General features: G+C 41.4%; 1 protein-coding gene across 3 annotated transcripts in view; it reads right to left on the bottom strand.

Moving 5' to 3' along the window:
• LOC120517656 (protein shisa-6) overlaps positions 1-26,149 on the bottom strand; it is a 196,250-nt gene that overhangs the window by 141,037 nt on the left and 29,064 nt on the right. For all 3 annotated transcript variants that reach the window (XM_039740087.1, XM_039740086.1, XM_039740088.1), the window contains exon 3: positions 21,661-21,818. In XM_039740087.1, the coding sequence (XP_039596021.1) occupies positions 21,661-21,818 (158 nt within the window). The remainder of the gene's footprint in view (positions 1-21,660; positions 21,819-26,149) is intronic.

The following is a 26,149-nucleotide window of genomic DNA, read 5'->3' as shown; positions in this document are numbered from 1 at the left end:
TCCAGGCTAACCTGAGTTATGTACAGTCGAGAGGGGGCACCGATGCTAAGCTCCTCTTTTGTTCCCAGACACCCAGTGAGGGCAACTGACTCCGCCCTACCTATTAATGCCACAGCTTCAGCAGGGAGACGGTCACTTTGGTACTGAATGCACCAAAGGACAGATCTCCATTCTATGCATAATAAAGCCTGACGGCATTTTGCTTTGGGCGGACTTTCTTGTATTGGAACACTTAGTGGCCCATTTTCATGTCTTAACGGTTTTGTTCTTTGCTGGAATTAAATGTAAACGACTGGGTTGACAGCCCAACATTTTTCTGTGGTACCTTCGTTAATCGACCACACTGGCTTTGCACGTTTCAAAATTTTTCCAAAGCAGACAATTTAAATGTAGTGTGTGTAATTTGTATAGAACATGCGACACTGCATCCTGCACCAGCCCAGCAATGGAAAGAGTGGGCTCAGAAGATAGACCAGGCCCTTGTCTGCAGCCATATCGATTCCCCGGAGCTAGCTCAGGACAGACAATCCATCTGCTCATTTATGAGCTCAGTACTTCTTGTTTAGACTGAAGATGGTCCCTCTTACAACTCGCTGTTTTCCGCTAGCAAATGTAGGCAGTCGGGGTTGTCATGGTAATGGAAATTCTCCAAACATAAATGGGGATGACGGCAGGGTGAAGTATTTCCATCTGATTTAAGGGAATGGAAGATCAAAGAGTCACCAGCAGCTAGATGTGCTGGCAGCCTGTTTCAAAGAGATTTTCTAACATTACTTGTTGGGGTTGTTTGTGGCACATTAGGATAAGTAGGCAGATTAGGCAATTTGGTGGGGGCTTGAGGGGGGTGTAATGGCTACTTAGAGATGAAACTGTGTCCCCATATTTGTCTAGTTGTCAGACTATTATTTTTTGCAATTAAATAGAGCATACGGGACAATGGAAGAGGCGCGGCAGTGGCCAGCACATGAATGACCAAACATTCACAGCACCACTTCATTCAGGTCTTGACTATTACACACTCAATTATGCAATATGACAATCAAAAAGGATTTCCCATCCAACTACTAACCCCACATCTTCCTACTCTGGTGCAAAGGCCATAGAAGTTAAACAACTTCTAAAACCCATGCATCCTTCCATCCATTTTCTGAATCTCCTTTTGAGCTTTTAGCAACACCCAGAAGTGCAATACAAACAAAATTTGGACACCAGTTCATTCCAGCAAGCACACCCACTCACAATGGGTTAATGCAACGTCGTCACACTGGGAAGGACAAGTCGTGCAGAGTTTAAAAACAGTTTTTGGCACAAACTCATAAGGTCTTAGGTAAGAAAAATGCTAAAACAAGAGAGAGAAAGAGAGATCTGTAACCGACTAAATGTCATTTAAGATTAAAAGGGAAAAGTAGTCTATCCTGAAAGCATTAGGATAACTGCAAGAACCTGCCCTGGATGAAGAAGTGGGAGAAGAAGCAATCTCTACACAGACATCAGCTACAAATGGGACGCAAGCTAAGGATGCCACCATGCTGCCCTAATTAAAGTAAAACACACTGTGCCACGAATAAAAATGTTAGTATTTTCAAAAGTTACTGTTGTATTATAAAGAAGATGCTCTAAAAGTTTTGAATGGGTCACTGTATGAAAGTTGAAGGTGATTACCGCACCCCCAAGATTTGTCCCCATATCCCAAACCTATGCAATTTACATAATCGTGCCTCTGTACGAGTACGCGCGAGCACAGGAGTGACCCGGGAAAGTCTTAAATCTTGTCTTGCATTTGATGTGTCTCCGCTCATCAGCACACTGGGATGGAGTATGAAGGTTAGTAGAATTAAAGAGTGGAAGATGAGAATGTCCTTGGAGACTAATGAAAGGTTATTAATATGGAGTTTACATCTCCAGTTTCTTGATGGTCTCTGTGCCAACTGCATTTGTACCTGTAACATCCTGTTAAGTTTAATACATGAGGGGGGACATAAAAATTCCTGAAATTGATCAACAGAATAGGAATGGTCTGCATTCATCAACGCCATCGCTAGGTTTCATATGCCTACACAGTTTTGTTAACCTATCGAGTGGCATTATGCTGGTTTGATTGAGTGTAGATTCTCTAATCGTGTGCATGAGTGTCCTAGCCAGATCATGTTGAACATCAACACAAGGATGATGGAGTTTTTCCAACATTAAAGGACTTAGTAAAACAGAGTTTGTTCCTGGAGGACAACCTGATGCAGTCTAAAAGAAGTCTCCACCTTGGGAGAAGACAACACACCTGAGTATGAAGCAAAAGCTACACAGGCATGTCTTCAAAACAACAATGTGAATGTCCTGGAGAGACCAAATCAGAGTCCAAACCTCAATATAACTGATTACTGGTGGCTGGACTTGTCAAATGCTGTTCACTCAGGATCCCCAGGACACCTGACAGAGGATGAGAATGTTTGCAAAGAAGAAGGGGACAAATGGCAGGGCTGATAGCGAGAGACCTGTGCATACAGTCTGAAGGCTGTCGTGGCTGCCACTGCCTAAATACTAACTTGACGGGGATGAATACTGAGGCAGTCAATTATTGTGTGTTTCATATAAGTAATTAGTTCATACCACTTTGCATAGATGTGTTTTCACTTTGACATTAAAGAGTCTTTTTCTGTTGATTAGTGTCAAAAAGCCAAGCTAAATCCACTGCGAGTCAACATTGTGTAACAATAAAATCTGACAGCTTCCAAGGGGTAAACACTTTTTATAGACATTGTATATAACAGTTAAACACACAGCTAAGTTAAAGGAAATAAGACAGATAGCTAGACAGAGGACTAAACAATAACCAAAAAGAACAAGACACTGAACTATGCAAGCAAAATACACATCCATACGGTACAAATATATAGAAGTATATTGAGTATATTAACTGACATTCTGCATGGTGCCTCTGCCAATGTATCTTTGATAAGCAGAAGGGTAAAGAAGTGCACAGTGGGAGAAGGCTTTTCAAAGTCTGATGGATGGTAGGTCCCAAATATAAAAGTAAAAAGCAGACTCAGACAATGGACCGACAGAGCTATTAAATCGAATTAGCTAAACAGAGTGATGAACAGCAACTCTCCTGCAGCAATTCATTTCCATCCATATGTCACTACCATAGATCTGCGCTCTCCACGCTATCAAACACATTCTATGCTGCGTTGAATACTCCTCAGATTGGTCCTCCATGCTCCCAACAGGTGATTCTAAATAAAAAGCAGGAGCTCACCTTTTATGATTGCTCAGAGCAAACTCGTAACAGCTACTGTTTGGTCCATCAATCACGATTATAAACTTTATATGGGAAGAAAACTGAGCGAGCAACGAGATGGAAATGAATACTAAAATGCACCGAAGGGCAAGCGAGAGAGCACCAGGCTGCCAGCGAGGGCCATTTCATGCACATCCAGCAGCCTTCACCTCAATTTAAAAGACGTTCTTGAATAATTGGCCTTCTTCGAAGAGCTTTTTTACAGTCAGCTCAGATCGCAAGTGACAGTCTGGCTTCACAGAAAATTATCATAATGAGAATTAACACCTGGGACATTTAAGCAAAATCCACCGGACGAGGACCAGCAAGGTTTTCTGTTTATGTGTTAATCTTTAATTTACAGAAGCATTTCCCATCTCCATGTTTGCTTATGTCTAATTAATCAGGTTTGGTAATTTCAGAATATCCAGGTTTCCACCTTTGGAGGGTAAACTGGAGGGAAGGAAATCAAGAGGAAGGCCAAGGCAAGACGTGTACTGTATATTACTTGAAAGATGGTAAATCACACAAAGAAATGAAAAGAAGAACAGAAGACAGAGTGCAGTGGAGGATCTGGTGATCAAAAGACCTGCCTTATGGCAGATAACTAAAGAAGAAGTAGTTCAAATGCATCCTTGTTGTTTTGGCTTTTTTTGAGGCAGAATGAGAAAAACAAAGCTAGTGGCTAATGACTGGTGGGCTCCTTTAAAATGAGATCTGAATTTCATAAAACCAAAATTCATTGTGGGTTAAACAAGAAAAGCAGTAGACGCAAGGAGGGTAACTGGCCACTGATGGCACAGTTGTTTGTTCTGTAAAGTGCCCTGTGACCATGCATGTGGCCAAAAGGCGCTTAACAAAATAAAGACAACATTAAAGGGCTTTACCAAATAAAGAGGTTCTGCTGCAGTGTAGAGACAGAGGACGACACGATCAAGGCAGTCCTTTTGATATTCAGCATCACTCAATAGTCTAGTTGTCACAAGTGACCCGATTACTGTCACTACTGATGTGTGTATATATATTAAATCAAGGATATTTGCCTTTACAGCTGAACTGATGGGAACAGTTAAAACATTGTCTTTCATAGATGAATGTGGCTTATTCTTTTCTTGCTTCATTTCTTTCTGGTCTGTACTTGAGTTAGTTACCACAGCCCCCTTTCCTCCAATACTCAGGGTAGATAGAAATCATGGCCTAAATCTGGTAAAATGGCACAGTTACAACACTGCCGTAACTAACCGAATAATAATTCAGTTCAACACATGAAATGGACTTGGCTTAACAAAACCAAACTTATTTTTCACTACTGGGCTGTTTCTAGTCTTTCTGCAGCCCACAGCAGTGCGCAGTGCATTGGGGTAAACCAGTGTGGGCTGGGAGCCACCGTCTGGCCACAGGGGCCCACACAGTCAGTCAATTAACTCACTTATGCAAGGAAACGGCGCTGCTTCACTCCAGCAGAACTAAACCCATCAAACTGGACTAGACGCAGGCAAGGGCAGCAACTTTCGAGACAGCCAGTTGGAGAAACTAAAACTACGTAAAACAAAATAAAATTCTTAAAAGTGCTTATGGGTCGGATGGTCCAGAGCTGATCACGGCAACAGCAGGTATGAGGCAGAAACCCACTCAAACTCTTTCACTCGCCATAGGCAGTTTCTAGTCGACTTACAGCCTGTCAAGACCATGTCTGGGATTCGGGAAGAAAAGCAGAGAATCTGAAGTAAAACCCACAGATTTGCAGAGAATGTGCAAAATCCACATGGGCACTGACTAGGAATTCAATGTTGGGTTGGGGAATCTGTGAGGGAAAAGGCAGCAGTACCAAGTAATACATCACCATGTGTGGACGAAAACTCAGACCCGACAGCAGGTGCGGTTATAAAGCAGCTTTATGTTTCAGAGTCACGGTGAGAAGAGTTTCAGAAAAGCAGACAATCAGATGTACATGACAGCGTCAGGGCTCTTCTGAACCCCGTCTGTTGGGTGGGGCAAGTTTTTATACCCCTAGAATGCGTGATTTAATATCATTATAAAATGTAACAGTCAACACATTTATTATACACAAACCCTGAGTCCTGAGTCATTTTTCTTACTTTTTGCCATTTTTTCCATTATATTGTGGAATTTCACTTTCCTTGCTTTGATTCTTATGCGGTGGCCTGTTGACGACATCATCAAGCACAATAATGGGTGTGATTTTTTAAGTGTCCATTGCCCCACACAGTCATACTCACTGAACTACAATGTCATAGGTACCACTTTACATACAGGCGGTGGGAATACACGATGTGTTGTCAAAGCCTTTGCTTACACAACAAAAACAGATTTAAGTATAACTTAAAGGGTTAAGTATAAGAATATTGGGGGGAAAAAAAGAAAGAAAAAAGTATTTAACGTCAAAAAGGCAATAAAAGAGCAAAAACATTCAGGAGGCAAAAGACTGCGAAGTGTTTAAAGGTGAATCGGAGTTTGGCACCGCTTAACTCTTTCAGGGCTGATGTCAACTTTTGTCAAAATTCAGGAGTAGAAGACGGTAATCAACTGTAAACTGCAACAAAACTCGCCCTCACATTTTAGTTCAACTCTCTTTGCTAGAAGGAAAGTTATAGCTTTTTTGATTTAACCTCAATTCCCTATGCGTGCGTGAGTAGCGAACAGCAAACAACCTCTAAAATGGCAACGACATCAGGTGAGAGGCCAAAGCAAATGTACAAAGCAAAATGCTCCATAGGTGTTTTACGTAATTTTGTTGAATAGGACTCTGACTTGTCAGACTCCAAGTTTGATGCAAGTGATCTGGAGATGGAGATCAAAAACGAAGGTGAGGTACCAGCATCATCTGATCAGTCCCCAGGTGATCGTGTTGCTGATGTGCCTACAGCAGTGTTTGCCTAGGAGGACCACCACTTATGATGACAAGAGGTATAAACCAGATTGCGTCACACTGCGACCGCCACCCACCATGCATTCTTGCTGACCATTGAGGTGCCCCCAATGCAGCCACTGCTGCCAGAGATGCTGAACATGCACCAACAGCAGCCACAGCACATAGCAACTGACGTTTTATGTTGACTTATGTGTGAATCCATTGCTTTGTGTGCTTTTCAGAAAACTCAATTCTTTGGAAAAAATATTCAGCCCTCAAAGAGTGAAAGGCAGCACTAGCTTACACGTTCAATACGCATTCATTGTGATGCCATGACCCTGGCTGTCACCCCGGTTCTGTCTCCATGGACATGTTATGGTTTTGGGACAAACTCAAGCAAGTCTATAGGAGCAAACCAAAGTGCTCATGAGGAGACTTTGCAAACTCTGTCCCAAATGTCCCCCAGCGGGTTGACACGGATGTGATTTGCCATGATACCAAGCCATCCACAAAATATTTTAATCACAGTACATTCTCTTTCAATGATGTATACTTGAAACACCATTTTCAGATCTGCTTGTACCCATTAAGCTGAATTTTACAGGACAGTAAGGTCGTATTTGCTGTCAAATACTTGATGGCAGCTTCTGCCCACACAAACTGCATTTATATTTTTTATTATTAATTGCTCTTGAGAATGAGGTTAAGCAGTTGTATGGCCACGGCTCTTCAACGTCCAAACTGAAAGACTTTAGGCAACTGTATACACCACTTGCTGTGAGGTATGGACAAGAAATGCCGAGAACATGTACTGCGTACTGCATCTAAAAAGCATAGGAGGTCACCTGCACTGCAGATTTACGCTGTTCGACCTACCCAAAGTTCAGAAGCTTAAAGACCCATCACAACCCTGGACAGTCATCAACTGTTCATTGCGCTCTCTTCTGGTCAGCAGCTTAGACAGGTAAAGGAAAAGATGTCTAGGCAGCCATGAGACGCAAGAACTTTGTATACTCGCCTCAGGGTCTCCTCCGTGAATACTGTTGTTCGATTTGCAGTACAATTTAGAAGGGGAATCTGTTAGAGGAATGAGGGGACTGCGGTGTACTTATATTGACAGATTACTTGCATGAGCATCACTGAAATGTCTTGCAACTGGAGTCAATATCAATATAATAAAACAGTGTAACGTGTAAGATGGTGTGTAAGTTGCTTTGTCACAGCCTTTGCCTTAAAAGGCATTTTTTCTTGTACATCTCATATGGCCCAGCATCTCCATTCCCCCTTCGTGCACTATAGAAGCCTTTTTCGGGCCCCATGTGCTTACCATTTCTGTGTGGTGAGCTCTGCTGCCTTACAGATCAAGTGCTCTGGGTTTACATCCCACGCCCAGCCCATGCCCAGTAGCTGTCCGTGTGGATAGGTTCTCACAGGTCATAGGTTCTCTCCCACATTCCCAAAGATGTGCTTGCTAGGTTGGCCGACAGTTCCAAGTTAGCGCTGTGTGAGTGGGACTGTGGGCTCAAGGTTTTTATTTAGTGCTCTTCACACAAGACATGAAATTTGCCTTCTTAGTTGCATCCAATAACAGACAGGGAGAGAATAAAACAATAAATCTAAATAAGACGGGTTAAAAACCGGCACGGAATTTCTAAATTGTTTACATCACTCTAAAACCAGATTCTTTGCTAACTACTTCTAGCAGTTTGATCTAAAATGGTTTCATGATCCATAAAAAAAAAAAAACTTCTACCTGCATGGATTTGTTTTCTCTGATACTCCTTATTAAAAAGACATATGCACTGAGAAGGATGGAATTTCTGGAGCAATTTGTATGGATTTGTAAAGAGACCGTCCACCCTGACTTACAGAAGTTAAGCGTCTGTCATGACTTGAGAGGATTTCTAGTTTCTTCACTAGAAGATTTTCTCAGCGTGCCCCACCACAAAAGTAAGTGTTCATCTCACAAGGAATCCCGCCGAGCTAAATGTGGAGGATGTGCCACTGGGTGTGGGATGAAATGAGTCGAGTGTGTTAGGTTAGCTGTAACAGATGGACTCTTTTCACCTAAAAGAAAATGACTTTTAGATTTAACTTCAGACAAATATTACACTACAACAAATGGGAGAAGTGAATCATAAAACTGGTATATTACTTAAAAAAAAAAAAAATATCACAGTATTATTGAATTATGAAACCATCGTGATAAAACCTTTAGTGTGGCATTTCACAATCCCAGCTCCTTAACACATGTATTAATAAGTCCTGCCACCCTTTTTAATTGTGCCATCACTCTTTTTAATGCCTCCATGCCATTTAATTTGTGCCACCATCCTTCTTCGGGCTGCCACTCGTACTCCTGCGGTCTCTTTTCTTAATGCTGCCTCCCTCTTTTATTTGCTAGGTCATGCTTTTACATGCTGCCACTCATCTTAATTTGTGCTGTCAGACTTAACGGTGCCTCTCCTCTACATTTAGGCCAATTCTGCTAATGCAGACGCCCTGCTCTTCTTTATTGTGGACTCTACTCCTTTATTAAATGTCCTCACAACTTTCTTAATTGGTGCTATTGTCATATTTAAACTACCCTTATTAATATCGGCTGCCACCCTTTATTACTTGCACTGCCAGCTTTGTTCATGTGCTCTTTCACCCTCTTTGTTGGCGCTATCATTACTAAATGCAACACTCCTCCCGTATTCATTTGAGGCACGATTTTTCTCAGTGTTCCCATCCTCTTTAATTTACAGTCACTCTTTGTAACACTGCCAGCATGAATAAGTTGATGCCACCCTAATTAACGATGTCCCTCTTCTTGATGCCACTACACTTATTCATGCAGCCCATCTTAATGCTGCCACTCCTCTATTCATGCTGTTGCCTTTCTTAAGACTTTCTAGTTTCTCATTTTCTCCATTAAACTTGTACTTTTGTGTTGGCACCCTTTTAAACGGGGCCTCGTTTAATAACGTGCCCTGCTGCCATTCTTAATTTGACTCAAAAAAACTAATTTTACACTGGGCAAGTGTTCCCTTCTAGGGTTGGTTACTGCCTTGCGCCTGATGCTGCCACAATGGGCTCTGGCACCCAGAAGTGGAGTAAGTAGGTTTAACAAGGTTATGCGACTTTCTTAATGCTGCCATGTTTCATTTGCGCTGTCACCCTTTTAAATTCTGTCACAGTAAATATTAAAAACTACTGTTTTTATTTATTCTTCCAAACACCATCACTTTTCATGTCTTGGTTTTTAATGTTGTCGATCTACTTAATGTCACCATTCTTATTTGCTCCGTCACTTTTGTTATTCACCTTTTTTTAAGGCTGGTACCCTTATTAACTTGTTCCGACTCCCTTCTTGATACTCCCGTCATTATTAACATATTTGGATGGTCACTATTTGTAATTATTTTTAATGTTGTCTCCCTTCTTGAGGCCACCCCAGTTTTGTTAATTCTGATTATTTCAATACTTGCTCTTCAGATCCCCCCAGTTTCCCTTCTTAATGCTACCGGTGCCACCTTAATTCTTTCTCCATCACTCGGATTTCTTTGCATTGGCACCTTTTTAGTGTGGTCACCCTTATTAACTTGTCCTGACACCTTTCTTAACGCTTCAACCTTCAATCATTTTTTTTCCTGATGCCTTTCGCCATGCTGCCATCATTCTTAATTTGTGCTGTCAACTTTCTTGATGCTGACATCCATATTAACTGGTGATGCACAATTATAATGCTGCCTCTGCCTTTGTAGCATTACCATCCATATTAATTTGAGCCACGGCAATTCTTAATGCTGCCACCCGTCTTTATTTGCTCCGTCATCCTTTTAATGTAATCGCAGTTCTTATGACCTCTACCCTTCTTTACCGATTTCATAGCCTTATCACTTTGACCAGTTACCTTCTTAAATGTATTACTCTGAGCCAATATCCCCGTATTGCTGCCACTTTGCACATGTGGGTTGTCAGAATTACTTTTTATACTGAATGGCATTAGGACAAGTGAGGTACAGGTTTTCCTCCAAAATTAGACCAATAAAAAGGATTACATATTTAATGCTTTCAAAAATTAAACTGCAAAGCATTCAAGAGAAGGCGGATCGGAGGAGACATTTCATGCCTATATAGGGCCAGTTTTTCATACATTTCTGTTTACTGATAATGTATTAACCTCACAATAAACAAGTCCAATTAATAAAATGAATGTTTGGTAAAGCTTGGACTTAGAAATGTTTCTTATTAGGTTCGCCCTCCTGCATTGGAGTAAAGGCCCAAGAATATTCCAGTATTCCTGCTACAGTAGAGAGTGCCGGGAATGTGAATAGCACTTAGTCAGGCAGCACTGGCCACTTCTGTCCCTCAATACATTGTGTTATTACCAGGTGTGCAATGTAACGGAACGACCCATACACCGGCACATCAAGTGCATTGCTATCCCAGCATGCTATTTGCCCTTCTGCTCCCGTCTACCTCGCATATTAGAATAGGATCTGTTGTATGCAAATTACACTGGACATTTCGGGTTAGAGCGTTCCAGTTGCAAGGCTGAACTCTACTGTATAAGCTCCTGAATTATAATAAACAAACCTCATCACACCCAAAAAGCAATGGAACAACGTCCCAGTCATCATCATTGGCTATTCAAGTCAATAAGTCATTATGTAGGCCAAGCAAGCCATCTGTACAGCAAATGAAAGATGGATTTGGTCACAAAGCCACTAGCACTGCTGAAGCAGAGAAGAACCCTGGGAAAGGAGGAAAAAAAAAAAAAAAATCTAGCATGTCTTCTCTTTTAATCAATTTCTTTTTCATTTAGCCATGACATGAGAGATTAATAAATGATTTAGTACAGAGAATTCAAATCTATTTTGTTTTCAGATGTGTGGAGCTGATTTGGAATCAAATAACGTTGAGCAAGTCGTGCATGAACTCACTCTTGAAATATCAAATAATCTGAAATACTCTCTTCTAAGCAAAGGCTCAGAAAGTAATGGGAACTTGTTCTTATAAAACATTATTTAATTGAACAGTATATTTATGAGCTGGGCAGCTTGCCGGCACATTCATTAATGCCGACTGTTACGTCATGGACACAGCAGCTTGGGTTCAAATGCTGTGGTTGGCCACATTTCCTGTCACGTCTGTACGGGTTTCCCCCCCAAACCCCGGGACACCTGTTTTTTTCAAACTGCCCAAAGGCATGCAGGTTAGATTAACTGGCAACTCTAAACTGGCATGGAATGAGCTGGCACATCATTAGGGGAAGGTGTTTTCTTGGACTAAGCAAAGTTGAGAATGTTTATGAAATGACCCCACATTGGAGATGTAATCCATTCAACTCTAGTGTTTTATATTTTTACCTGGAGGAGTAAAGCAGAGCATTCAATTCAGTTAATTCATATATAGAGCACAGAGCGCTGCATTCATTTAAAAATGTGGCTTTAAAAAAAAACTAATGACATTTAACCAAAAAATAAATAAAAAACCAGAATATGGTGGCACAATGAAAATATTATATGCTTTCATAATGTAACCCATCCAAAGCTTCTGACTGGAGTCACAACAACAACCACAAAAAGACAAAAGTGAGAGACGAGATGGTTTAAAGTGGTTTCACACACCCCCATAAGAAGCACAAGATAAGAGTATGGAGTCCAGCAACGTATGAGAGTTTGAAGGCTCGGCATTGATCTGGTGTTGACCGACTACACAAGAGTGCCCGGCTATGACCTGCACCCCTAGAAGTGTGAAGCTGCTGCTTTGATTAAAAAAAAAAAAAAAGAGGGGGAGAAGTTACAGAACTATGAGCGCCCCTTTCCCTTCCAGGAAGACAGGCTGGAGGAGAACTGGTGATGCAATGGAGACTGGTGGCTAAGAGAAAAGGAAAGGAGCAGACCCCTACTAGTCCAGGACTGAAATTAAGGGCTAAGGCACAGGCTCAAAGTCTGTGATGGTCCTTTCATGCAGACGTCTCTGCCATCACATCCACAGACGCGCCATGCTACGTCTCTGCCATTCCATTCATTCAGCCCAATCAAGCATGATAAACTGCTTATTAATCAAGTTGTATGATTTTGCCAACACTTATTTTTACTCTGCTTATATTTTGAGCACAACTGGAAATCTTAAGTTAATATATGAACAAAAAGTATAACTTTCGTCTACTGGCTGTTCTATTCTAACTAAACGGCTGTGGTTAAAGATGTAAAATAAAGTGGGGCATTTTAAACTACTGCAGCAGTCAACTCTAACAGTGGCCAGGCTGGTATGATGATACATAGAAGGCCTCTAATGTTGGGTTTTAGGACATTCTTTTAAGGTCTACATAGTAAAGAGTCTGAAAAGGAAATAGAGGGTCAGCCTAGGACCCTGCTATGACAAAACACTTGAAGGACACGTGTGAACACTAGAGGTCTTGGGCAACTGTGACAATCACCATTTCACAGCCCATTCTGGAACTGCTCGGCTTTTCCACCCCTCTGCTCTCTTCTTGGATCCACAGCTGTAGCGACGTCACGATTGGTCAGCCAACTGACCTTTGTCAGATAGTTCAACTTCATTTAGCCACATGATTAAGTGTAGCTGTGTTTTTTGTGCACCATTTTAAATTCTTTCACAGTTTCAGTTTGTACTTTCCAGATATCCAATTCTCCATTTATGTAAATTTTTGGTAGCCGTTCTAAAGGAGTCTTCTAAATATAAATGATGAAAATGATGAGCCACACACCCACCACTACAATACAACACTTAGTGTATTCATTTGTAAATGTATAAAGAAGAGAGGCACACAATAATGAGATTTGAGCCTCTGGCCCTACAGAAGCACAACTGTGAACAAGAACAGGTTAAAGGCCGTTAATGGTCACTTATGGTCTACTTTACCCGATTTACTTCTGTGCAAAACGTCCAAACTTCTAAAGCCAGAAGATCCATAAACTGAACCGCGTGCTTTTCCATCTTTGTCTTTGAATACAGCAGCTTGTGTGGACACAAAATTTGAAATTTGCCTTCTTATGAAGTACAAACCAGACTTCAATTGAATTTGTCGCTTGGGATAAAGTTGTAAATGGTGTGCAGCTGAGCAGTGTGCATCTGAAAAGTCGGCTCCATTATCACTGGACTGTCCACTTAACTAAAGAGAAATGAAGCAATCCAACCAAAAATAAGAACAGAATATTCCTGGGAGAGATGTGCCAGGGATTGATGGAATCTGAACAATCCCACAAAGCTGTATTGTGTGCCCAGAGTAACAAAATGCAATGCAATTGTTCAGTTCACTTTAAAGTAAACGTTTCAATTGGTTTTAAAATTCTGATAGGAAAAAAAAAAATCAAGTTTAAAAGAACTTTTCAGTATTCTTGATTTGAACAAACCTACTTTTGTAAAGCTTGACTTCCTTGTATGGAATGTTTTTTTGATTTTAAACAAATTCAGTAAAATGTTAAAAAAGAAAAAGGGTATGTGTGTGTATTTCCATGTATAGACTGCATGGTATTTTTGTGTTGCTGTTTGTTACAGACATACACGGTGTCAAGAGGATTACTTTGAGAAAGAACTGAGCCAGGAGATGACATTTTAGACAAGAAATGAGGTCATACAGTCAGAAGGCCAAACTGAATCAGGTGTAGAGGACTCAAAAGAACAACGTGAAACCGTGCGCTGCGTTACAACCGGGGCGTTTCCTATGGCTGGTATTCCCCCCCCTCCCATTTTATTGTTGTTTTTGAACAGTTGTTCTTCAGGTCTTTTTGCAATTTCTGTTAGGTTTGCTTAATATTCATTGTTTATGTATACTGTAAATCTTCTGCTATTCCTTTCGTTGAGTTTTGTGAGATGTACCACAGAAGGCAGAGCCACACACACACTTTACTGCTGCTGGGTCCTCCTATGTCTTTATACGGAGGTCACATAAAGCGTCTTAGCAGTGAATCGCAGAGTTAGTTGGAATTCTCAAATTGTAAGTATTGTCTTCTTTTGATGTTCTGTTTTTGTGGACTTTTCACTACGTTGACTGGATATTTCTGAATACAGAATATGCACTGGGACTTCCTAGCTTTGAACTGAATTTCCAGCGGATCCTTTGTGCCTTCTACTTTTACAGTTTTTCTATTTTTTTGTTTTTAATAAATTCCTCACTTGTAAAGGTACTTTGTTTAGGCTGTCTCGACAAGCCAGAAGTTTACGGTTACTCTCTCTTTTGAAAGGCATTTTTTATATTTTAAAACTTTTAATGTATTTCCAATGTTTAATGCCAGCTTTTTATTTTTAGTCCTGTGTAGACCGAAGCATTTAGCTGGTAGTTTCCTGCCTGGATTGTAGTCTTACCTGTACAGGTCGGTGAAGGCCCTGGCCTGTCCTACAGGTCTTTTGTTGGAGTCCTCACACATTATTTTGCAATGTTTATGACTGCACTTCACAACACTGTGGTTCAAAGTCAAAATCAGACCATAATAAAAAAATTCAACAAAAAGTCCTACCACCTACTGTTCACCTTAACTCAGCCAGGCCCTAATTACTACCGGCTGGCTAAACCTGATCCCACAAATAGGGAGCTTGCTTTAAAAGACCAAATACAATAAAAACCCCACAATATATCAAAATGTCTCAGAAGGGAGAGATAAACTGTGATACTCTGGCTTGACGAAACAAGTCTCGCAAAGAATCCTTATAATTAGTAAGATCTATTTAACAAAAATAGAAAAAGAGAGCAAAATGTCCGAAGAAGCAAAAAAGAGAGTTACCTGAAAGGTAAACAAGTCCAAAATCAAAACCTGAAGGCACAATCCAATAAAACAAAAAAGAAAAATCAGTAAATTCAAAGAAACAGCAATACTCCCAACCTCAGTACAATCTCAGTGACCCACTGATTGGTCTCCCTTTCCTGACTGAATATAAAGCCAGAAGGAGGACCCTGCAGCAAAGATGTCAGGGTGGGCGCGCCTTCTGGAGCTCCACCCACAAAGTACACAGAATGGCTGCACATTTAAAAAGTTACAGGACACAATGATTGAACAGTAATAACAGAAATTACATTAATCATGAAAAATAATTCAAAAACAATAATTACAACAATTACTAAATACAAGCCAGGGAAAAAAAAAAAAACACGTCTGTAACCTAACATCCGCTAAAGGCTGTAACGTGGTACAAACTGAAAGGCTAGACTGTTCCCACGGCAGAACAAGCATTTGGTTTTGTGAACGCTGGGCCAGACTTCAGACTCCCACTGGGCACATTTAAGTCCAAATAAAGCCTGGCACATTTACTCATGGCGGCGGGACTTAATTAATCATTATTCTGATGCCCCCGGCTCTGAAGAATTAGCATTGACAAAACAATTGCTAGAGAAAAACTTTGAACGCCTCATTTCCTCATTATGATTAGCTTTTCAATCAATATTATTATTCCCAATTATTAAAAAGGTTTGCATACATTCACTAACAAAGGGGGATGTTTACCCACTTGTGGCCATTTATATGCCCATGCAATGCTTTTCTCTCTCTTTTGTTATTTTTTGTTACTGGCCCACTGCAGGTTGAAGCAGAGTGGACCCCAGGTCCCTGGCACACTGAATGCATTGTGGACTCATTTCATTAAAAATAAAAAGAATGACAAGGGACTCACACCAGACACTTGTGTCGTTACTATGGCAACTGGCAAATCTTAAACATCAACATTGTAGCTAATAACGCACTGCCAACAAATCTCTGCAAGTGACCTTCTTCCACCAGTTTGACTGAAAGGGGAAAAGATTATGAAATGGAGTCTGACAGTCTCCTCTAAATGTGAGAAGAGAAACACCACACAGAGGTCAAAAAAAAGAAAAATAGTTGTTTTATTTAAACAGTCTTTGCTTTATACAGATCTTTTACAACTGAAGATTATTTACATAGCCCATTTGTTTTCTTGAATTGTTTTTAAAGGAAAAATGCACTTTAAGAAGACGAGAAACATCTCTACCATCACTCAACTTGGCCTTCTTAAACAGGAGCTAGGAAATTTATGGATGCAGGAACACACCAGTGAATTAAGCTCAATGCCAAGGTCTCCCTACTCACTGGATCCAAATTCAACACTGTGTCCGAGATGAGACAGAATAAGCTGTTTGGAGCACAGATCATCATTCAAATATGAGCCACAATCTCTACACCTTGTTGGGAGACCAATTAAAAAGTCAGATTGGTACATAGCAGCACTGCACCTTTCATAGCAATCACCACCCTAAGGCACTCTACAAATCACAAAAGAATCCAAAGCAAAGCACACGCAGATATGGTAGCAAACAAAAATCACTTCATTTAGAGCTTTTCAAAGAAATCACCTTCACAAGGCAAATTGAAAAGCAAACACAATTCAAAGCACAAGTGCACCCATGACGTAAGGGAAGACAAGGCGCCCAGGGGCCAAGTCGGAAAACAGGAGTGGCCTGGGACGCTTTTCCCCAGTTGTGCTGTGATGTCTTCCTGCTAGCATTTTAATATTTAAATTCATTAGCTTGATGCATAGATTTTAGAACATTATGAGCATTCTCTGGACTTAAGAGACCACAATTAGAAAAAGGGATGGCCTGGGAGTTGCTAGGACCATCTGATGCCCCACTTGTATTGCATAGTAGAGGGTGAAAGAAGCGCAGAGGAAACAGGAGTGAATAATGTGGGTGCCATAAAGGTGATGCACCAAATTAGGAACAATGTTCAAATGGTCTTCCTGCATTTAAAAGTTACAGCTTTCAGGGTGAGTCATAAAAATCCCTTTACAGTGTTACACACCATTAAACCACTAAAGCAGTCTGTGCTATTGACACCTGGCAGGATGAATCAAGAGTTCTTAGCAGGTTGACTCTGAATCCTTATCTTGCTGTGTGCATAAATTAGGGGGCACTGGGTTTCGTTAACCGCCGCTATTTTTGTGGACTAAAGCCCGTCTGTTAGACTACACAAGCTGTGCCCACCTTCATTGGTACCTTTGCTGACCACAGGAGCACCATCACCTACCTGGATGTTTTAATGTCTTTGGCTCACTCCTCTGCTCCTGTGCCACTGTCTCATTAGAACAATCAAGCAGGGTTTCAATTCCAAAAATATCAAGTGGTGGATGTAGTACACACTGTATTTAAAGCCTCTTAAATCTCCAGTCTTGTTCATTTTTCCCCCCAATAACTCCACACTTATGCCAACAGTTAAACCCAACATATCAGCTTTAAACAGACCCGTTACCAACACCGATTAAGCAGGCATACATCAAGAAAGTGGCCACCTCACTGAATTCAGACTGGCTGTGTTAATGTTATCTTGTGCAGCTGTGCATTGTACAGTACCTTATGAAGGGGACTGCTCAGAAAGATGGCACACAACATACTGACATACTGAGGCCATTCTCGGTTATTCAAAACAGTAACAGTGCGGTAAAGGAGCCCTTACAGAACAAGGCTCCTTTATAATGAAGATGGCACAAGACACACTATGGCACAGATACACACACGTTCAAGTGGCAGTCTGCTACAGTGCTGTGGTAGCCTTTGATCAACTTCCAAATGCAGAGGAGTCGTCGTCAGTCATTGACATCTTAAGAACTGTATAATGCAAAGTTATTATACTCAAGTGCTTAGTTACTTCACACGTAATGTAATTACTTTAAGAGTTAAGTCCCAAAAACAAAGCTAAATTTTAAAAACTACATTGCAAATTATAGATGCAGGGTGAAAGCTGGTGAATAAAAACTGCACACAATAGAATGAATAAAGTTAGCAACCGGCAAGAAAAGAGCTGGTGCAGAGCCTGGAAGAGGGGGCACAAACAGACAGTACTGACCTGCAAGCACTTTGGGGCGCACGGCCAGCCGGCATTTCCCTTAAGGACCCTGCTTGGATCAGCTATCAGAGTTGACGTTTTACTTGCTGTGCTGAAGACCCTTTTTTGGAAGCAATGTTTCCTATATATGAATATTTTTCCCCCTCTTGAGATGTGTGCTGACGAGTTTTTTACCTTATTCATTACTAAGTGCACAATTTACACTTTTCTAAATGCTTACATTTGATTTTTTATCCCCCTTAGCTGTGACCAGACACCTGCTTTATGTCCTATCTAAATGAGCGTATAACCTACTCTGTTGATCTGCACTGTATTCGTGTGATGGTTATCACGGTGTAAGGCACTATAAAAGCCATTTGATATGTTGGGCCGGACATCAACAGACAAACGTATGGACAGATCCTACGAGTGGCTCTACTCAGAATAACAAACAGTTTAGTCCAGCAAGCTAATACGAAAAGTGAACACAACACCACCACAGAAGCTACATTAGCATATTTGAATTGTCAGACCCCTGCCTGACATTTTGGACATTTATTTTATTCACCAAACGCCCAAAAGGATTGCAGAGACAGATTGTTCATTTGCTCTCATTTTTCTCATTCCAAAACAATTGGTTCAGTCTTTGCAGTGATAAGGCCCAGTAAGAGACTGGGCACAAATTCAATGAGCGCAGTGAAGCAAATAATAGAAAACACCTTGTGTACACATTTAATCAGAATACAGGATGACAGCGGCAGGGTCCCACCTCTAGTGTCTTCTAATTTTCTTGTCAAGTACAACTCTCCCTTATGTTAATTAAACTAATTACATATTGATTGTGTGTGTGTGTGTGTGTGTGTGTGTGTGTGTGTGTGTTTTCTTCCTTTTTCCAGAATGGTATTAAAGTACATTTTAAAAAGGCCACACTACCCACGTAAACATTGTGAAGGCACCAGTTAATTGGAAGAATCTGACAGATGTAGTTCAGTAATTCATGGCTAACTGATATGTTGCAGCAGAACGGCTAAACACAACACAAGCCACTAACATCCCAGTACCCAATCATTTTAGAGTCTACAAGGGACACAGCCACCTACAGATTATAGCACCTTCCATGGCACGTACTATTACAGATACCCAAGTAGCAACACAGCATGTTTTCAAAACCTCATTGCTGCTACATTACAAACACACCATACAAATATGAGCCATAGTAAAGGTTTAAACCAGAATACAAAGATGGGCTGGTGCCTTGGATGCACACTGACACCTCCTTAAGACTGAAATCATGGTTACAGAAAGCAGACCTGGCATTCAAATATCAACGAGGACACAGTACCCAGAGGAAACATACAATACAGTTAGCAAAAACGTCCAAAAGAAACTCTCTGTGACCAAAACAGTACAGGGAGTAACAAGGCCACTAAAGCACGGTTTACACCCTCCGATTCCATGACGGTGGCTTATAAACTTGTGCCCTGGATCATGTGTCACATCAAACCACTGAAGGATTTAGACAACTGTTTTAAAGGGACTCCTCAGTGCACAGCACACCCAAATGTATAGCCAAGATTTTGAAAGGGCACAGATTCTGCATGTCCTCCATGAAATCAGGCAGCCCTCCATTACAGGGGCCACTGGAAACATACAAGAAGAGTGGAAGGAGGATTCATAACCACAAGTTCTACATGCAATCCACCTCCAGACCGGGTGAACAGATGAAGTGCCTGCCAGACCTAATGAACAACACACCTGTCTCAATTCGGGTGTGTGCCAGTGCTCCAAATGCAGTGCATTTCAGTGGTGCCAACAAGATAAGGCAGCTCAAGGATATTTTCCCCAGACTGGATTGACCTGCTGCAAAGATAAAGAGGGGATCCCAGTGGCTGGGAGACTTGAGCTCAAAACTTGGATTCCATCCCCAAAAGGAACTACAGGGTGGGCCATTTATATGGATACACCTTAATAAAATGGGAAAGGTTGGTGATATTAACTTCCTGTTTGTGGCACATTAGTATATGTGAAGGGGAAAACTTTTCAAGATGGGTGGTGACCATGGTGGCCATTTTGGATCCAACTTTTGTTTTTTCAATAGGAAGAGGGTCAAGTGACACATTAAACTTATTGGGAATTTCACAAGAAAAGCAATGGTGTGCTTGGTTTTAACGTAACTTTATTCTTTCATGAGTTATTTACAAGTTTCTCTTTGTTTACAGCCATTGACATGTCGCAGAGGTTAACACGTGAGGAGCGGATAGAAATTGTGTTGATGTCTGGTGAACGCAGTAACCGGGTCATTGCAGCAGATTTCAATGCAAGACACCCTACGAGACCACCCATCTCCCATGCTACAGTTAGCAAACTGCTTGCTAAGTTTCGTGAAACTGGTTCAGTGTTGGATTTGCCAAAATGTGGACGCATGAAAACTGTCACTAATGAAGAAACATCAGTGGCTGTCCTAGCTTCATTCAGCAAGAGCCCACAGCATAGCACTCGCCGCATGTCACTGGAGAGTGGCATTAGTCGAACATCCCTTCAGCGGATATTAGCTACTCACAAATGGCACCCTTACAAACTCCAGCTACTGCAGCATCTCAACAAGGATGACCCAGATCGGCGCACTGAATTTGCAGAACGCAGAAGATTTTGTTCAGTGATGAGGCAAACTTTTATGTGAATGGTGAACTTAACAAACAAAACCACCGCTATTGGTCTGACACTAACCCATATTGGATAGATCCCTCCAAGACTGTTGGAACAAAAAAATGGATGGTATGGTGTGGTATATGGGGTACGAAGATAGTGGGGCCATTCCTCATCAATGGAAACCTCAAGGCCACTGGATATGCGAAATTGCTACATGATGATGTGTTTCCCTTTTTATGCACTGAAGCTGGCACGTTCCCCCGAGTTTTTCCAGCAAGATGGTGCACCACCACATTATGGGTGTCAGGTCCGAGCATTCCTAGATGAACAGTTTCCTGGAAAGTGGATTGGTCGTCGTGGGCCAGTTGAATGGCCCCAAGGTCTCCCGATCTGACCCCCTTAGACTTTTATCTTTGGGGTCATCTGAAGGCAATTGTCTATGCTGTGAAGATACGAGATGTGCAGCACCTGAAACTACGGATACTGGAAGCCTGTGCTAACATTTCTCCTGCGGTGTTGCTATCAGTGTGTGAAGGGTGGGAGAAGAGGGTTGCATTGACAATCCAACACAATGGGCAGCACATTGAACACATTTTATAAGTGGTCAGAAACTTGTAAATAACTCATGAAAGAATAAAGTTACGTTAAAACCAAGCACACCATTGTTTTTCTTGTGAAATTCCCAATAAGTTTGATGTGTCACATGACCCTCTTCCTATTGAAAAAACAAAAGTTGGATCCAAAATGGCCAACTTCAAAATGGCCACCATGGTCACCACCCATCTTGAAAAGTTTTCCCCCTCACATATACTAATGTGCCACAAACAGGAAGTTAATATCACCAACCATTCCCATTTTATTAAGGTGTATCCATATAAATGGCCCACCTTGTACAATAAATGTGATCACTTATAGCAAAATGAGGATCAGGTCATACAGTCCGGTCCTAAAAATGATGTAGTAACTGTTCTCAACTGTTTGTGTCACAAAAAGCAGGGGTGTGCACGCCTTTTCCTTTGCTGCACCCTGGAACAGAAACAAAGAAATTGACAAATAAACAAAGCAGTGTCTGTACCCACCGTGGTTGGTCTTTGTGGTGCGGACAGGTGTGTAATGATTTTTGGAAGTTCGAATAGGAGTGTTGTCTTTGGGTGATCCATCTATTGCTGTAACGTTTTCTCTCTCATAATGCGGCAAAGGGATGGGTCCTTGTTGTCGGAGAATGTCTGCAAGGGCTCTGAAGGGGGAATGAAAAAGAGAGAGAGAAACATGGCAGTGAGTGCTGAGGGGCCAGCAAATTAAAAAAAAAAAAAATCAAATGGCCACCAGACAAAAGTGAGAAGTTCTGCTTGTCGCCTTCATTCATTCAATCACTCACTCACCGGTTTGCTCTAATGCAATGGAACATTCTGGGTCACTGAAATTAATATGTCAAAGACACCTGTCACATGCGCCCACCTTCAAACCGTTATATATAATCAGGGCTGACCTGATGTTAAGACGTCCTGACCACGGAGGCGATTCATTATTATTATTACTATTATTTAAATTAACTGACATTTCTGACTCAACTTCAGGCTGTACTAGTGACACTTTGCATTCTTCATCTTAAACAGCTCATCACGAGAGGCACGACTACCCACTTCACGCAAGAGAAGATGCATATTTGCCAATTCGGGGTGCCCACCCCATTTTAAAATAACCCCCTGGGATTAAACCATCCATTACATGCTTTTTAAAAAACTGTTTTTTTTTTGTTTTTGCTTTTTTAAATACTTTGGTAAAATCTGAAATGTAAGATCCTTAAAAGGCATATTTTGCAGTTATAGCTGTTATAGGGTGGTCCAGATCTAATTATGTAATTTTTATTACGCTATATCTTAAGTTTATTACATAGAAAATCACCCGACAAATCCCAGACCATCGAGAAGTGTGCGAACTGACGACATGAAGAATCGTCTTTGTGCCGAACTGGAATCGTCCCCACCTAAATCAAAGTCATCCAGACGATCTGGATCTGCATAATTAGATCTGGACCACCCTGTATTCACTTTGTGTGTAACAGGCACAATTCATAAATGAAATAAGCTAAAGAAGTTACAATTTCAGGAACATTTTTGATATAGTCTAGAAACCAGTGAAATGTGATTTATCCCTGAGAAAGCAGGTGGGAATGAGCTAAGCAGCACTGAACAGCAGCAAAGTAGAGCAGGGAGTGTAGGAATTGGCAGCAAGATACCACCCTGGCCGTCTCAGCAGACAATCTTTTGCTAAATCATTAATTTTAGCATGACAATTCAGTATTATGACTCACTTTCAGTAACCACAAAAAACTACTGGCAAAAATGCAGATCGACAAAAAGCAAACAACATAATTAAGATTATTGTGCATTCTTTCTCCCATTCTATTCTTATCAAGCACGCTTCCACTTACTGTGCATAAAAAAGAAAACATCATTATGTTTTTCAACTAGCAAATAGCAACAAACAAAAAATGTAATATTAAAAAAAATAAAACAAATCCTACATGTTCTATACACTCATTGCCCACTTTATTAGGTCCACCTGCTCCTTACTGTTAGTCACTCTCTCCTCCAAGCAGCCAACTTCATAGCTTGAGTTGTGACCACACAACACGCAGACCACTTTGGACAAGAGATTCAGCCATTTTACCAACTATTCTAAACGGGTGGGATAGGAGATGGCATTGGACTGAGGTGCCGGTCGGAATGGATGGTGTGCCCATTTACTGGACGGTGTTATAGATAGATGGATAGACGGATACTTTATTAATCCCCAAGGGGAAATTCACATTCACAATGGATGGATTTGGGGGAAAATACCATAGGCTGTACAGACCCTCGATACACTTTGAGGCAGCACTCTTGGCCAGGTACACAAATTCAGGCACCCATATGCATGCTGGAAATTGTAGTCCTGTTGGGTGCCAGAGGTGGCTCCCGGGGAAGCTGTAGGGGAGAACTATCCTCACTTTGAGGGGCTTCCGCCTGACCCGGAAATGCTTCCACAGTGGAATACTGAAGAACCAGAAGTATTCCAAAGTCTGGCATAAAAAGTGAGCCGCCTCATCTGTAGGGAGAGTCGGAGTGTGGAGGAGGTGGACAAAGTTTGTTGGGAGGTGTGTAAGGAGTCCATCCATCCTATTCTGCTTATCTGAGGTCGGGTCACGGAAAGTGTAAAAGAATATTCAACATTGGTTGTGTTTAACTGGCATTGGAGTTTTTGAGGAGAGGCCTGTATAAGGAATCTGTTAACATTATTTGGCTGAATCAGTGAAATAGTGTTGGGGTGCTGTGACGCCCCCTAGTGGTCACATGGGTAACCCGTGATCTAAGCCACTATGTGGTAGGATTGTCAGTGGCAGATGTGGTAGGTGCAGCTGGCCTTCCGGGAGATTTTGCACAATACAGTTTCTGGTGTTTACTGGGAATGGGACGAGAGCCAAAAAAAAGTAGCACTTGTGTTAATGAGAGAAGTCAGATAAGAGAGGCCAGATTTGTTGATGCTAACAGAATGACCACAACTCCTCAAATAACAGCAACGTATAATAGTGGCGTACTAAAGAGCATTTCGGAATGCATTACATGCTGGCCTTGAAGCAGATGGGCTACAGCAGAGGCCAGGCTCCACTTCTACAGAGGGTGCATGACGATGGCCAAAACTGCTCAGTTGAAGCCTGGAGAAAATGTCAGCTTGTCTGAGGAATGTCCACTTTTGCTGCACCACTCAGATGTCTGGGTCAGAGGTTCATGTAAACATGAATCCATCAGTCTGGCCTGACTTGTGCCACTGGTACGTACTGCAGCTGCTAGTGTAATGGTGTGTGAATATTATCTTGACACACATTAGACTTCTTAATAACATTCAAGCTCTATTTGAATGCCACAGGGTACCTAAGCATCACTGCCGATTTTATGCTTCAACCCTTTTTTGTCATACAGTAGTTTACCTTTTTCAAATGGATAACAAAATATAATAAAAAGAATGAACACAACAGCAGCTCAACTACACAATGCTGAAGAGTCAGTATGGACCCTAAGAAATGTTTCCAGCACCTTGTTGAAATAATGAAGGAGAAACCAGGTTGTCAGAGGTTAAAAAAAAAAAAAAACCCCACCTGACACCAGGGAAAAAAAGGGTCACTAAATGCAACTGTAAATTATACAACTTTAATTGATGTTACAGTTTAATTTGATGTAAAGATTTTAGAATTTTTACAATGCTTTAAACAAAAATTTTTTCATCGGTATCTATAGCCGATGTCACATTACGTGATTTTGACTGAAGTTGCCAATACCATGTCAGTTTGAAGGGCTGAAAATGGCTGGGCATGTCACTTCACGTCCGAGTGCCTGCCTTCCAGAGCCGCCATGCATAACCCTTTCGTGAGGACCAAGAGCATGCCGAGTGATGTAGCCACTGCTGTACGAAGGAATAACCGTTACAGCAGTTTCAGCCATAATCTCCACCTACTTTTCCTATTCTGTGGAGATACATAAAACACGACAAACAAATGAGCTTCTCTTCCATTTAGGAGGTCCAAAAACATCGGCATTCCTTAGTCCTCATTGCTGAATTATATCAATTGTACTTCCGGATGAGCATTCATTGGTTGTCAGCTCTCATTCAAACACAGACCACTCCCTAAGACAAGTTGAGCACTAGTTTGGAATGAGTCGCTGGGTACATCAGACAATATAAAAGGTCTACTATTATCTTAAATCATACTGTGTGACTACTGTCAAGAGTAACCAAGAATACAAGACCATGCAGCACTGGATTTATATTAGGGGGGGGGCGTTCAATGTTTTGGGGGAACAAGACTTAAAATGTTTAGGATCCCCTGCTCTAGTCTACTGTATGCACATTCTCTGAACACCTTTGTATGTGTCCACATCCACGACCGAATTTTCTAAACCCTGGTATTCTTCTCTTTTCCCCTTAGTGCAATTATTCCCCAACTGCTGACAGAAAAATATTCATGTTTCACATTGTCTCGTAGCTAAAAACCTCTCCCATGAAAAACCCATCACACAATAAAGACTCGCTGACTTATAATGCATTGTAGTACTGTGCATGTGTTCACCAGGCCCGGGTGTAAACGGATTCTTGCCGTTTACATTGCTATTGAAACGGCACCGACAAGTGGCATCAGTTTGGGGATGATTCATCAACAGAGTGTACTGGCACCCCATCATGCAAACAAGCATCTTCAGTACCAGCTGCAAGGGGAGCCGCCGAGAAAGAAAAAAAAAAAAAAAAATCGGGAGTGGTCTCCCCTAGTCTTGTATACTCAGATATGGGGACGGATATTTGAGGAGTAAACCGCAAGACAATGATTATATTTTTATATTATGTACATTAAGGAACCATTGGGTGGAGTGGTGGCACTGAGGCTTGGGATCTGCACTGGCAAATCGGAAGATTGCCGGTTTGAATCCCGTAAAATGCCAAAAAGGGTCTCTGTCTCTGCTCTGTTGGGCCCCTGAGCAATGCCCTCAACCTGCAATCGATCCATTATGGGTATGAGGTTAATCTGCATCCATC

Source organism: Polypterus senegalus, chromosome 17 (genome assembly GCF_016835505.1).
Source record: "Polypterus senegalus isolate Bchr_013 chromosome 17, ASM1683550v1, whole genome shotgun sequence".
Classification (NCBI taxonomy): Eukaryota; Metazoa; Chordata; class Cladistia; order Polypteriformes; family Polypteridae; genus Polypterus; species Polypterus senegalus.
The sequence above is the reverse complement of the archived record's forward strand: the minus strand, read 5'-3'. Positions and strand labels throughout refer to the sequence as shown.